The 15,411-nt window shown below is 52.4% G+C and overlaps 1 protein-coding gene across 2 annotated transcripts; it reads left to right on the top strand.

Moving 5' to 3' along the window:
• Positions 1-2,351: 2,351 nt before the first annotated feature.
• On the top strand, positions 2,352-7,105 carry LOC125113345 (protocadherin-8). Of its 2 annotated transcripts, none has more exons than XM_047755988.1 (3): positions 2,352-4,942; positions 5,429-5,636; positions 6,120-7,105. In XM_047755988.1, the coding sequence occupies exons 1-3, from the start codon at positions 2,603-2,605 to the stop codon at positions 6,494-6,496; spliced, it is 2,925 nt and encodes a 974-aa protein (XP_047611944.1). In that variant the 5' UTR covers positions 2,352-2,602; the 3' UTR covers positions 6,497-7,105. The 2 variants fall into 2 exon arrangements, with proteins under 2 accessions (XP_047611944.1, XP_047611943.1); XM_047755987.1 differs by having other exon boundaries at positions 2,352-5,233.
• The last annotated feature ends 8,306 nt before the right edge of the window (positions 7,106-15,411 follow it).

Raw genomic sequence — 15,411 nt, 5'->3', positions numbered from 1 at the left:
GGCCGCCGGGGCGCAGGGGGCGCAAGCGTGGGTTGGGGCTCCCGCCCACTCCCAGGGCTCTGGGCTAGTGTCTACTCACGGGAACAGCTGAAGACATCCTTTCTCTGCGACTCAGGCCCTACTGCCGTTTCCATCCTTCCCCCATCTCAGCTTTTCGTCCCATCCGCAGCACAGCAGCACCGCGCTGATCTGAACTCTCTGGTTGCATCAGGGAGGCCGCTGTCCGACTACCAAGTTCTGAATCTCTTCGCATCCGGGCGGACCCGGGAAAGGGATGAGAAGCGTGGGCAGGATCGTGGGACTGCCAGAGGTCAGCAGCAGACCCCAGGCCCGGGGGGGAGTGTTGAGGGCCCGGATGGAAGACAGAAAGTTCTTTGGGCCGTGCATACCCTCTGAGAAATATCCCTCAGAGAGAGAGCGCGCGCAAGCTATTAAATGGCAGTTGGGAGGAGAAAAAAGTGGACGAGAAAGCTGGGAATTGGGCTCCTGTAGGTGGCGTCGCCCTTTCCACGTTCCTGCGCGGCTGCAGTGCCTGGCCTCCTTGCTTTTAGCATTACCAGGCCAGCAAGGTGGAGGAAGCAGGACAGGGAACCGAGAGGCACGATCGCTCTGAGGAAGCCCCCCAACTACCCACAGTCCAGCGCACCCCATCCCCCGCAGTCTCCTAAGAGCTTTTACTTATTGATGGCTGAGGCTGCATTTCGCGCCCGCGCTCTCGCTCTCGCTCGCTCTCTCTGGCAACTCCAGAGCTGCTCGGTCTTCCTCTCTCCCACCTCCCCTACCCACCAGCTCCCTCTTGGCCTCCCTACTTTAGGAGGACTCCCACCTCCCTTCTGAAAAGATCCCAGAATACATTCCCTCTGGTTTGAAGGAAAGGAAAACAGGTAGGATGTTGACAGCAGAACTATCATCAGGATTCAGAATAACCTTACAGTCTCTTATCAAATCTGTCGTCTGAAAAAAAAAGACTCCCTGTGGGTAACTTTTTTTTTTTTTTAACTTCTCTTCCTTCGTGTGTACTTGCAGAGCCTGCTCCATAATGCTCTTCAGTAAGAATCAGTAAGAATCCGTCTTGCCGGAGCTTGGAGCCCCATTCCCTGGTATTCAGGGATCCTGGAGGATACCTGTTGGGGCTAGGACCAAGGCTGGCCAGCCCAAGGACCCGCCCAGCCCAGAGCTGGCAATGCTGAAGCTCCACACTTTTGGAGGCAGATGGTTAAGTTCCCCCAGGTTCGTGCCAGGTTCCAACGTCATGCTGTGATTTTGTTCTTCTGGAACGGGATGAGTGTTGCTTCCCAGAGCGGCCCTATTAGAACCGAAAGAAAATCCTCTAAATAGGCGGAACAAGGCATCAGGAGGGAATGTCCTCTAAATGCACTTTAATACGAGCCGGGTATTGTGTGGAATTCAGCGCCCATCACCGTTTAGCCGGAGAGTTATGGCAGTGATTGGGGATGAATAGAGGAACATAATGGATACATGTGGCGTTTGCTCATTATATTCAAGTTAGCCCAACTCCGCCGTGGAAACTGTTCAACTTTCTCTCCCCCTAGCTTGTCACAGTTAAATAATACAGACATTGGGGCCTCCAATGGGATCGCCTGCCACGCCATTCTATTTCCACTACTAACGAGGGCTTCATAAGCCTTTGATACAGTCTGATCTTTGAAACCTTTCCAAATCTCCTCAAGCTTATGCTAAATCCTATTTGGAACTTTTTTTTCCTTGCCTGCTAGCGCCCAGGGCTTAAGAAAGCCATTTGGACAGTGACATGCATACTAACACATCGCAGAGCTCTTTGCTGAAAGGGAAGTGGCAGTTCTGATCACCCGGGCTCACACGAGCACGACACAATTGCGTACACAAATTTGAATAAAATCAATTTTCCCTTATCCTTCGGGCTCCTAAATCGAGACGCTATTTCCGAGCGCCGTGGGAAGCTGGGAAAGAAGGCGAATTGAGTCTCACCATATAGAGCAAGTCTGTGGAGAGGGGAACGCGAGCAAGTGTAAAATTCAGAGAGCGGGCGTGGAGTCCGGAGTCGCTGGGGTGAAATCCCAGTACGATTGCTCTCAATTCAAGGGCCCGGCCCCGGAGGGGCACAATTAACAAAACCATCCTCTCCTTTAACGCCCGGCGACCTGTGCCAACTCCTCTACGAGCTAGGCGCTGACAGGAAAGGGGGGGGGGCAAAGGAGTTAAAGAAACAAAGGAAAGATTCCCTAATTTTCCTTTCTTGTTTTCCCTTCTTAAAGCCTTGCCACATTAAAGGGATTGTCGGAGGCTGGCGTAGGAGCGGCGCGAGGGCCAGGCCGCCATTGGCTGCCCGGTTCGAGTGATTTGCATATCGGCGGCTATAAAAGCGGAAGCAGGCGCGCGGCGGCGCAGCTCCAGCGAGAAGAAGGGAGGGAGAAGTGAGGCCTGTGGGCGGGTCGGCGAGTCCTCAGAACCCGCCGGAACCGCCAAGCTGCAGCCGGCAGACTTCTCCCGCACCCGGCTCGCAAAGAGCGTGCTCTGAGGAGCCTGAGATTCACGCCTGGACCTGCGAACCAAAGAGGAATCACTCCCTCAGCCTTTTGCAATAGCGCTTGGGGCTGGCGGCATGAGTCCAGCGAGGCGTGGGGGCAGCCCCTGCCTTTTCCCCTTGCAGCTCTTCAGCCTCTGCTGGGTGCTCTCCGTGGCCCAGAGCAAGACAGTAAGATACAGCACCTTCGAGGAGGATGCCCCCGGCACGGTCATCGGAACCCTGGCTGAAGACCTACATATGAAAGTGTCCGGAGACACGAGCTTCCGCCTGATGAAGCAGTTCAATAGCTCTCTGATCCGGGTGCGCGAGGGCGATGGGCAGCTGACCGTCGGAGACGCGGGCCTGGACCGCGAGCGGCTGTGCGGCCAGGCCCCGCAGTGCGTGCTGGCCTTCGACGTGGTCAGCTTCTCGCAGGAGCAGTTCCGGCTGGTGCACGTGGAGGTGGAGGTGAGGGATGTCAACGACCATGCGCCGCGCTTCCCCCGGGCCCAGATCCCCGTGGAAGTGTCCGAGGGCGCGGCCGTGGGCACGCGCATACCCTTGGAGGTGCCGGTGGACGAGGACGTGGGCGCCAATGGGCTGCAGAGCGTGCGCCTGGCCGAGCCGCACAGCCCCTTCCGCGTGGAGCTGCAGACGCGCGCGGACGGCGCCCAGTGCGCTGACCTGGTGCTGCTGCAGGAGCTGGACCGCGAGAGCCAGGCCGCCTACAGCCTGGAGCTGGTGGCCCAGGACGGAGGCCGCCCGCCGCGCTCCGCCACGGCCGCCCTCAGCGTGCGCGTGCTGGACGCCAACGACCACAGTCCCGCCTTCCCGCAGGGCGCGGTGGCCGAGGTAGAACTGGCGGAAGACGCGCCCGTGGGCTCGCTGCTGCTCGACCTGGACGCGGCGGACCCCGACGAGGGCCCCAACGGCGACGTGGTGTTTGCCTTCGGAGCTCGCACCCCGCCCGAGGCGCGCCGCCTCTTCCGCCTCGACCCGCGCTCGGGCCGCCTCACCCTGGCCGGGCCCGTGGACTATGAGCGCCAGGACACTTATGAACTGGACGTGCGGGCGCAGGACCGCGGCCCCGGGCCTCGCGCCGCCACCTGTAAGGTCATCGTGCGCATCCGCGACGTCAATGACAACGCACCGGACATCGCCATTACCCCACTGGCCGCTCCGGGCGCGCCTGCCGCTTCGCCCTTCGCCGCCGCCGCCGCCGCCGCTGCTCTGGGTGGGGCAGATGCGACCTCGTCGACGGGGCCCGGGACGCCGGAGGTCGGAGCCGTCTCGCTGGTGCCAGAGGGGGCGGCGCGCGAGAGCCTGGTGGCGCTGGTCAGCACCTCGGACAGGGACTCGGGCGCCAACGGGCAGGTGCGCTGCGCCCTCTACGGGCACGAGCACTTCCGCCTGCAGCCGGCCTACGCGGGCAGCTACCTAGTGGTGACCGCCGCGTCCCTGGACCGCGAGCGCATCGCTGAGTATAACCTGACGCTGGTGGCCGAGGACCGCGGTGCGCCCCCACTACGTACCGTGCGGCCCTACACCGTGCGCGTGAGCGACGAGAATGACAACGCGCCGCTTTTCACGAGGCCGGTCTACGAGGTGTCGGTGCGTGAGAACAACCCGCCTGGGGCCTACTTGGCCACAGTGGCCGCCAGGGACCCGGACCTGGGCCGCAACGGCCAGGTCACCTATCGGTTGCTGGAGGCCGAGGTGGGCCGCGCGGGGGACGCCGTGTCCACCTACGTCTCGGTGGACCCGGCGACTGGGGCCATATACGCGCTGCGCAGCTTCGACTATGAGACCCTTCGCCAACTGGACGTGCGCATCCAGGCTAGCGACGGTGGCTCCCCTCAACTCTCCAGCAGTGCCCTGGTGCAGGTACGGGTGCTGGACCAGAATGACCACGCTCCCATCCTGGTGCACCCGGCACCGGCCAACGGCTCCCTGGAAGTGGCCGTGCCCGGGCGTACGGCAAGGGACACAACCGTGGCGCGCGTGCAGGCCCGGGACGCAGACGAGGGCGCTAACGGGGAGCTGGCGTTCGACCTACTACAGCAGGAGCCCCGAGAAGCCTTCGCCATCGGCCGCCGCACGGGGGAGATCGTGCTCACCGGCGACCTCTCACAGGAGCCGCCCGGCCGAGTGTTCCGGGCGCTGCTGGTCATATCCGACGGCGGCCGCCCCCCGCTCTCCACCACCGCCACTGTCAACTTCGTGGTGACAGCAGGCGGCGGGCGCGGCCTGGTGTCGCCCGCCAGTGGAGGGAACCCAGAACGCTCTCGCCCGCCCGGCTCGCGGCTCGCGGCGTCTGGGCCGGCGCTGCAATGGGACACGCCGCTGATCGTCATCATTGTGCTGGCCGGGAGCTGCACGCTGCTGCTGGCTGCTATCATCGCCATCGCCACCACCTGCAACCGCCGAAAGAAGGAGGTGCGCAAAGGGGGGCCCCGCCGGGAAGAGCTGCCCGGGGCGGCGGGCGGCGGAGCCTCGGCTCCCGGCTCCCCGGAAGAGGCCGCCCGGGGAGCCGGGCCCAGGCCCAACATGTTCGACGTGCTCACCTACCCTGGCAGCGGCAAAGCGCCCTTTGGCAGCCCCGCGGCCGACGCGCCCCCGCCCGCGGTCGCCGCGGCCGAAGTGCCGGGCTCGGAGGGCGGCAGCGCCACCGGGGAAAGCTCCTGTCACTTGGAGGGGCAGCAGCGGCTCCGCGGCCCGCACGCCGAGGTGAGGCCTTCCTTCGGCTGGGCGCCCCCTCGGTGCTCCGCGGACCGGCTGGGGGAAGGGACTGGAGGGGTGTGGGTGTGCGTGAGACCGAGATGCCTAACCTGTCACACGTGTTTTGTTTCTTGTCCAACTCCCTTCCCCCCCACCCCACCCCACCCCCCGCCGCCCGCCCACCTCCCCCTTTCCCTGCTGCAGCCCTACGGCGCCTCCCCCGGCTTCGGAAAGGAGCCGGCGCCCCCTGTGGCTGTCTGGAAAGGCCATTCCTTCAACACCATCTCCGGCCGAGAAGGGGAGAAGTTCAGCGGCAAAGACAGCGGCAAAGGGGACAGTGATTTCAACGACAGCGATTCCGACATCAGCGGGGACGCTCTGAAGAAGGATCTCATCAACCACATGCAGAGTGGTGAGGACGCCTCTCTCCTGCCACATTCAGCGTTCCTCCTCTCCCTCCGCTTCTGCCACCGCCTCTCCTCTCCATCTCCCGTTCCCAGACCCCCGCCCTCCTCCCCACCTCTTTCGGTCCTGGAGTTTGCCCAGCCTGCCCCAAATCGCGAATTTCAAACGGCCAAGTCGAGGCAGCTCCACCACCTGAATAAACCAGACTCCTTTCCGGTTAGGCTGGAGGTAGGGGTGATTGATGCTAATGATCTAAGGAGGAATTCTGCTTATCCTCTTTTTTTTTTTTTCTTTTGCTTCCAACCAAAGAAGCTGAGCCAGCTTCTTTATAGGAAGCAGTGTTCCCATTTCAAATCTGGAATCAGGGCGTTCATCTTCTCCCATACTTTCCTTTTAAGCGGCTCTGACCCTGTCTGACACTTTGAAGGTGGAGGCAGAGTGTGTGTCATCTCAGTAACCAGCACGCCCTCTCCCTTTCTCTTTTCATTAGGACTGTGGGCGTGCACCGCGGAGTGTAAGATCCTGGGCCACTCGGACCGCTGCTGGAGCCCCTCTTGCGGGGGAGGGCCCAGCGCCCATGCCTCGACTCACCCACCAGCCCAGATGTCCACCTTCTGTAAGAGCACGTCCCTGCCCCGGGATCCTCTGCGCAGGGACAATTACTACCAGGCCCAGCTGCCCAAAACCGTGGGGCTGCAGAGCGTCTATGAGAAAGTGCTGCACAGAGACTATGACAGGACAGTCACTCTGCTCTCCCCTCCACGTCCAGGGAGGCTCCCAGACTTGCAGGAGATTGGGGTACCCCTCTATCAGTCCCCCCCTGGCAGGTACCTGTCCCCAAAGAAGGAAGCCAATGACAATGTGTAATCCTACGCTGCATGTCTTCACACATGTACAGGTCACTCCGAGAAGCCCCTAAGTTATTGACCGGTTTCAGTGTTGTAAATATAAATATGCAAGATGTGCCTTAAAATGAAGTTGTTGGAAGCTCTTTCCAATCACATTGGTACTGTTTGGTATTTGCAAACAAAAATGTAGTTAATGTAATTTTTATGAAATGTGTGCAGTATTTAATTTTTCTTATCACGCTATTGACTTTAATTTCACTTGCAGCTTGCCATTTTCTTAGTGTTTTTAACCTGTACATTGTGTAATGTAATGTTTGTATATAATGAAATTTTGTTATATTTTTATATAATAAAATGCTAAAGTGGAAGTTATTGCCAAAGGAACTGTCTGTAAGACAAAAACAAAAACAAAAACAAAAAAAAAACCATGTTGGAATTACTTAATGGAAATTTTATCTTTTACCTGAAACAACCTAGTGTTTGAGAAGTTTTGCCTTGCCAAGTATAACTTGTATATCTTGAGTCTGTGGTAGATTTCAAGTTCAATGTTATTTAATTACATTTGGTTTTCTGTAAACCATGTCACTTATAAGCACAGTAATAAAGGATTTGTCATGTGTTTGAAGAATCTGCTAATTGCTTTTTGTGAAGTTGCCTACAGTCAGGCATTCACAAATAATCAGAGTACCAGCATTAAACCTCCTTTCAAGTGCTAATTATTTGGGCATTATTAATGTTCCCAGCAACATTAAACCTGTGGGATTTCAAGCACCGGAGTCTCATCCAAGTATTAAAAAATATTTGTTGCTTTTGTAAAACATATGCACCTTACATATATATCAGGCACTCGATAAAATGCCTGCCCTCATTTATTAGCTTAGCAAATATATATGGAGCATCTCCCGAAAAGGTGGAGGAAAGTTAAGTTTGGGCTCTTCATTCACTAGTTAAACATCTGTAAAGCTTTTGCTAACTTCAGTATCTCCTCTAGGAGCTGGGGTTCAAGGTTAGGAATACGTAGTCTCAAGAAGCACTTGGCTTAATTATTAAGGATTTTAGTATCAAAAAGACTCAAACATATGGATGAAAAGATAGGGTGCCTGGGATGTGCTTTCAGATATTCTGGAGGAGGGAGTTCCCGTCGTGGCACAGTGGTTCGCGAATCCGACTAGGAACCATGAGGTTGCAGGTTCGATCCCTGGCCTTGCTTAGTGAGTTAAGGATCTGGCGTTGTGGTGAGCTGTGGTGTAGGTCGCAGACCCAGCTCGAATCCTGAGTTGCTGTGGCTCTGGCGTAGGCCAGTGGCTACAGGAGTGGCCCTAGAAAAGGCAAAAAAAAAAGTATGTTCTGGAGGAAAGCATGAGTCTATATGAAATGAGACTGAAAATATATTGATCATTGTTGATGCTAGCAGAGGGGAGTAAATTATCTATTTGTGTGTTTGTGTTTGAAAATGTACATAGCAGAGGGTTTAAAAAAACAAACACCAAAAGACCTATACTTGGAGTTCCCACTGTGGAGCAGAAAGATCTGATGGCATCTCTGCAGTGCCAGGGCACAGGTTCAATCCCCAGCCCTGCACAGTGGGTGGCACAGTGAGTTAAAGGATCCGGTTTTGCTGAAGATTCTGTGTAGTCGAAACTGTGGCAGAAATCTGACCTCTGGCCCAGGAAGTCCATGTGCCTTGCAGGGCGGCCAAAAAAGAAAAAAAAAGACATACCTACATTTTATTCTCTAAGCATACTTTATTTGAAATTAATAATGAGAGCTAGGGCGTTCCCGTCGTGGATCAGTGGTTAAGGAATCCGACTAGGAACCATGAGGTTGCAGGTTCAATCCCTGGCCTCGCTCAGTGGGTTAAAGGATCCGGTGTTGCCCTGAGCTGTGGTGTAGGTCGCAGACGAGGCTCGGATCCTAAGTTGTTGCATCTGTGGTGTAGGCCAGCAGCTACAGCTCCAATTCAATTCCCAGCCTGGGAACCTCCATATGCTGCCAGTGCAGCCCTAGAAAAGACAAAAAAAAAGACAAAAATAATAATAATAATAACGAGAGCTAACATTTTCTGAACAAGCTTTTATATGAGCAGAGCTCCTTACAAAGCACTCTGCATGAATTATCTCACTTAATCCTCAAACAACCCTCACGAGGTGGGAACTACCATTATCTCCATTTTACAGATAGAAGAAACAGAATTCAATTAGGAACCATGAGGTTGCGGGTTTGATCCCTGGCCTCACTCAGTGGGTTAAGGATCCAGCGCTGCTGTGAGCTGTGGTGTAGGTCACAGACTTGGCTTGGATCTGGCATTGCTGTGGCTGTGGCCTAGGCCGGCAACTGTAGCTCTGATGGGACCCCTAGCCTGGGAACCTCCATATGCCGTGGGTGTGGCCCTAAAAAGAAAAAAAAAATGTCCATTTTACAGATAAAGAAACTGGGGCACAGAGAGTTTAGGTAAAATGCCCAAAGTCACACAGCTCATAAGTGGCCAGGATGAGATTTAAGCCGGATTATTCAAGGCAAGAAAATAAAATGAAGCAATGAAAACTTGTTTTGTTTTGTTTTTTTCTTTTTACCATAAAGGAAATAGAGTTAGGTGGAAAAATCCCAATGCGTTGCCTGTACTGCCTGATTATTGTTTAGTGCTTTATATTTCTGAAGTGCCTGTGTTCCCTTATTACTAATTACAGAGTGCAAGGCACTGTAATGAATAGAGGGGGCCCTCAACGCTGCCTGTTGAAGTCATAATTGAAACCAGTGGTGGCTCCAAGCTGAAGCACAAGGGGACACACACAAGTGCTTTGCCACCCGTGGCCTGTGCAAAGTTTAGCAGTTCCTATAGGCGCCTGAGCAGAACATGCACGTGAGGAGCTGAGACAGCCCAGACAGACCTCAGATTCTAGAAAAAAATGATGGATGTGGCCAGATGACCCGACAGCTCCAGGACCATGAAGACCAGCCCCCCAACCCCCACCCCCACCCCGAGGGGAGAGACATCCCGATAGCCCTACCATTCTAATATCTAAAGATTCATTCTGGAGCCAGACCCATCAAATGCAGAGCAGAAAGCTGAATAATCCCACACTGCACCCTGAAAGCGCCCAGTCTCTGGATATCTTTGCTGCCCCTTGTCTTTCAAAAGTAAAATAATGTCAGGCGCTCCCATCATGGCTCGGCAGTAACACACCTGACTAGTATCCGTGACGACATGGGTTCCATCCCTGGCCTCTCTCAATGGGTTAAGGATCCCACATTTCCATGAGCTGTGATGTAGGTTGATGATGGGGCTTGGATCCTGCATTGCTGTGGCTCTGGCAGAGCAGGTGGCTGCAGCTCCCGTTTAACCCCTAGCCTGGGAACCTTCATATGCCGTGGGTGCAGTCCTCAAAAGCAGCAGAAAAAAAAAAGTAAAATAATGTCATTGTCATTATTTTTTGTGTCGTACAAACAATTTCATTACCCCCAAAATTCAGTTGTCAGCATTTCTATGAGTTCCCTGTCCTTTCCCTTAGAGAAATGACCATTAAAAGGCTTTATGTCACTTGGAACCTAAAAAAAGAAAAAAGAAAAACATAATTCAGTCTTTAAAATTAAGCAAAAAAAAAAAAAGAGGGAAGGAGGCTCATCTAAGAGTCAGCCACCGTGGGAACTCTCAGAGAAACAGGAGCTAGATAAAATAAGCTTTCTGGGTTTGGGGGGTTTTTTTGTTTTTTTTTTTTTCCCATTCATTTTCGACTGCATTCATGGCATATCGCATCCCTGTTCTGCAGCTTCAGCAATGCTGGATCCTTAACCCACTGCATCCGGCTGGGGATCGAACCCTAGCTACTACAGCGACAACACCGGATCCCTAACCTGCTGAGCTACAGCAGGAACGCCTGCTTTTCTTAAGAAATGTTTCTCGTCAGGCATATTTTTAAGAAAATATATTGCTTTATTAAATTAAACGAGATCATACATATGCAGAATTCTGCATGCAGGGCCATGCCTGGCCTACAGTAATACTCACTGCATTCTCTCTTCCTCTGTCCTTCCCTTCCCTTTGAGCCAGCCTCTGCGATGACTAGCAGGGCAGCCCCACCCACTAAGGAGGATGAAACAGATTCCGGATTTCTGGCTTTCTTCTGACTCTGGTTTGCTCTCTCTGCTTCTTTCCCTTTCACTGTATAGCCTCAAATAGAGTCAACAGTCTATAAGCAAGTATGACTAAAGTGAACATCACCAACTCGCAAGCCCTAGGTGTTTGGGATGGTGCCCCAGACTTGTCTCTGGAGGTGATCCAAAACTCGGGGTACCTTTGCCGTGAGCGCTGGGACATGGGCAGGCCCTTGGGGAAGTGGGAGGTGACCTTGAATGAGAAAACTCAAGCCAGACTTTACCTGTTTCACTTTTTATGTCTGGCCCTGTAGACTTGGATGTCCTACACTTCCTATAATAAAATATCCATCAAAGCAACCACTTTAGAAAATTAAAATGTAAGTGGTTGCAACATCTATTGAAAAATGCATTCTGAAATAGAGCGAAAACAGGATGCAAGTCTCCAGATACAACTATGCATGCACACGGAGAGAACAAAATATGTATATCTATAATCAGGATGCGTTCCCTGCCACAATTAGCGAAATATCTGGTTTATCTCGCTTGGCAAATATAAGCTTTTATCATCTAAAAATTCCATTTTAGAAAACAAGCATATTCACTTTAGTACTGAACTCAGTAACAACAGGATAATTGGAACGCTGTAAGTTGTGAAGACAAACTGAAGCAAAATAATATAGGACTCAATGGGGCACTATGCTTTGCAACAACTCAGAAGGGCTTTGAAAATGCTGTCTCGTTTTCAACAGCTATGCAATAACTCAAGAGAGTATTTATTATTCCCTTTCTTCAGAGGGAAATAATCTGCAGTGGAATCCACCAACAGGTTCAAAGTCACCTAATAAGAGAACAGCAGGCGGCAAGAGACAACGAGCTGTTTTTTAAAAGCCATCACTTCAACCACCAGATTAAATGTGCTTTTGTAGCAGGGAGGAAAAATCGTCACTCATTATCAGCGTGCGAGATTTGCTCCCATGAAACTTGTTTAAGAAATTTCAACATGTCAAAGTGAAGCCTGCATGGTTTCATGCGGAATTAGGAAAATTCCATTTGCCAGCCCAGTGTGACAGTTGGCTAGATCTTGGACACCTTGGACTCAACAAATCAAAATCGTTCTTCCTTCCCTGAGATCATTACCCCAAACCTACCCCTCTGGCAATTGTTTTAAACTCGTATAATAGGACTGTGGTTTGCAGATCAAGCCCAAAATACTGAAGTCATTTTAAGATACCATTTAAATTCTTACTTCCGCTCACCAAGATCTATTCATTCCATTTCCTAACTATTGTTTAATTGTCCCTTCAAGCCACTGTAGCAGGTAGGATGCTCCGCCCACATCCCCACTGCTGTCCTCTGGACGCTGCGAGTTGCCCGGTGCAGTATCCGTCTCAAGCTTGTGCCTCTGAAGCTTGAGACTTGCAGAGGGCTTGGCTCCCCACCCCCACCCCCAGCACTGGGGCCACAGAAGCTCGTTGCAGCCTGGGCACAGAGCGGTCTGGAAGCACTGGGGCTTTAAGACGGCCACAGGCAACCCTCCATCCATTAGGGACCGGTGTTGGTGGGTAAATAAATACCCCAGCTTTCCCATCCCTTGGAGGGACAACTTTGAGCTGTGTTCTACACAGTTCCTCTGAGGCTCACCTGTGGATGTGAGCTCCCAGTGGCCCAGAGCAGCCACCTACTCAGTCAGATCCCCTTTGATGGCTGTCCCCCTGCGCTGCCTCACTTTCCCCATTCAGTCACTGGTGCTTCCTGGGATCAGCTCCCCAATGACCTTCTGGCACCCAAGTCTTATTCAAGTGCCAGCTTTTAAGTGGGGGTTATCCAAATTAGGATGGCGGCAGCAGGATGAGAACAAGGACCCTGGGTTTTAGTGAGTACTGCCTTTTAGGCACTACGGCACCCAGCACTATACAATTAATCCTCCCAACCACACGAGGTAAGGTCTCGTTTTTAAACCATCTTCCATATGGGGAACGAGACTTGGGGAGGTATAGTAACTTATTAGAGATCACACGGCTCTCCTAAAAGGAGCTGGGATTTTAAAAAGATCTTTTGATATAGAAGAAGGCAGGGAGTGCCCATCGTGGCTCAGAGGAAACGAATCTGACTAGTATCCATGAGGATGCAGGTTCAATCCCTGGCCTCGCTCAGTGGGTTAAGGATCCAGTGTTGCTGTGAGCTGTGGTGTAGGTCGCAGACGCGGCTCGGATCTGGTGTTGCTGTGGCAGTGGCACAGGCTGGCAGCTGTAGCTCCAATTTGACCCCTCGCCTGGGAACTTCCACACGCCTCGGGTGCGGCCCTAAAAAGACAAAAAAAAAGAGAGAGAGAGAGAGAGTGAGAGAATAAGGCATCCTGCCTCATGGCTTCTTTCCTGATTTCTAGCAAGAGTCTCCTACATGCTACATGTTCACTACACTACCTGTTCCCCTCCACTTCATCCTCCACGCTGCACCCATAAAGACCCTTTCAAAAATCTGATTTTGTCACTCATCTGATTAATACCCTCACGACTTCCCATCACCTTTAGGATAAAGTCTGCAGTGATGCCCATGGCACGCCAGACCCTTAGTCCTCTGGCCCCTGCCTCTCTCCTCGGACTGGATTCTGCTGCTGTCCTTCCTCCCCCCTCTCCCGCCCCCACACCCATCTCTCCTTCCTGGTCCTTCCTGGTCCGTGTGCCTGGAATGACATTCTAGTTCCTCTTCCTCTCTCCCCACTCCACCTTTTCTCATCTCTGGCCCTTTCTTCTTATCCTTCAACATTATTTAAGGAGAGCCCCTTTCCCAGACACCAGCCAGACCAGGCAGGGTGTCCCTCCTGGGTGCTTCCTCAGCCCCTACCAAACTGTCACTCCACTCACCTATCTCTCCCCCACCCCCAACCCATGAAATCAAGGACTGTCTGTGTCTTTCATCTCTCCAGCCCCAGCACCTCGTACACTGGCTGGTACATAATAAGAATTCAATAAAAGCACTTGCTGAATGGAATGATTCACTGAGCCAAGCACAAAAGGTCATGGTTACACATCACAGCCAAGAGACTCTGCATCAACAAGTCAACAGCCTTCCCCACAAGAGGTCTGCGCTAAATATCATCAGAATCAGAGGTGACCGAGAGATTCAGCATATTATCTACACAGCTAGTTTCAGGAGTGCTTAGAGGATGCAGAAGCTGCACCAGCCCTGACCACATATAAATCATCTTACCTACTGAAGGGGGAGCCCTTCCCACCTTCCAGTCTCAGAGCCGTGGTATCTCTTCAAACCTAACTCCAGAGAGATTTTCCGAAGTTTGTAGGCACCAAGCATCTAGAGATTTGATGTAGTCGTAGGTCATTTTGGTACCCGAAGCCACATGGCCCAAAAATTTCAGGTCATTGTCAAATCCCCATTTTGTCCCAGGAAAACACAGCCAACCGTAAAGTTGATGAAAGCATCCAATTGTTGGCTATGCTAAATGTTGGGTATTAAGTCTCCTATTTTATTGAGCCTGTCTAGTTTGCCAAATTGTCTCCCTATCAGCTCTAGGAAAGTAAGTGTGGAGGAGTAAGGATTTGCTCCTAATGAATGTCACCAGATCATCAGAGGAAGGGCTGAGCTGTTGGTGGCGGTAGATGATGAGTGGGTGGGGATGGAATCTCAATTTTATTCAGCAATCGACTTTCTGCCATCACTTAACCTCCTTGTGATTCATTCTGCTCCTTGGCCAAAAGCCCTTATCTCGCCAGCCTCACTGGAGGACTGAGAACAAACACATAACAATTCTGAAGTACGGCAAGAAGACTAAGCCTTGGGTCAGCCATCTTCTTGCACTAAAGAAATTCAACATCACCACTCTCCTTGATGTTCCTCCTCATGCAAGTGGTGAAGCATCTCCCAGGCTACGTCTACTCACCAAAGCTAGTAAAAAACCACATTCCACTAATTATCTAGATACGTTAGATACCCATAAGGGACTCAAGTGTCTTCATAAATCCTCTAGTTCCTCCCTTTACTTGGGTGATGGTCTTAAGTTTCTGAGAAGCTCAGCCTGAGCTGGGGATTCTTATGAAAATCATTTGTTGAGAAAGTGCTCTTGGAAGAGGAGAGAAGCCAGCAGGAGACAGCAGGGGGAAAAAGCTCAACACAGTGGTGGTCTTAGCTTCAGCCTGGCCTCACCCGAGCTCTGGAGCACCAGTTGGTCCTCTCTGGAGGTAACAGGCCAGCCTTTCATATCCCATGTCAATCGTTGGCTTCTGGTTAGGAGAGCAGGTACATTTCATTGCCTCCAGTGGCAAAGAGGCACCTGTTAGGCTGAGGGCAGTTCTCGCAAGAAGGGACCTATCAGGAGGCTTTGGAAGCCAGTATGGTAGCTAGGAAGGAGTGCACAGGCTACCTAGATGAATGTGGCTGGATCACCAAGGGCATCCCCTCCATTTGTGATTTCAAATCGTGATCACCCAGGAGGACTTTTTTTTGTTTGTTTGGTTGGTTGGTTTTTTTGTTTGCTTGTTTGGTTGGTTGGTTGGTTGGTTCGTTTTTTTTTTGCTTTTTAGGGCTGTACCCATGGCACATGGAGGTTCCCAGGCTAGGGATCCAATCAAAGCTACAGCTGCCAGCCTACACCACAGCCACAGCAACCCAGGATCTGAGCCAGGTCTGTGACCTACACCACAGCTCATGGCAACACCAGATCCTTAACCCAATGAGTGAGGCCAGGGATCGAACCTGCAACCTCATGGTTCCTAGTCGGATTCGTTTCCAATGTGCCACCACGGGAACTCCCCAGGACGACTTGTTAAAACAGAGTGCTGGGCTGCATCCCAGAAGTATCTGATACAATAGCTTTGGGGTAAG

Source organism: Phacochoerus africanus, chromosome 13 (genome assembly GCF_016906955.1).
Source record: "Phacochoerus africanus isolate WHEZ1 chromosome 13, ROS_Pafr_v1, whole genome shotgun sequence".
Classification (NCBI taxonomy): Eukaryota; Metazoa; Chordata; class Mammalia; order Artiodactyla; family Suidae; genus Phacochoerus; species Phacochoerus africanus.
Note: the sequence above shows the minus strand (reverse complement) of the source record. Positions and strands in the feature narration are given on the sequence as shown.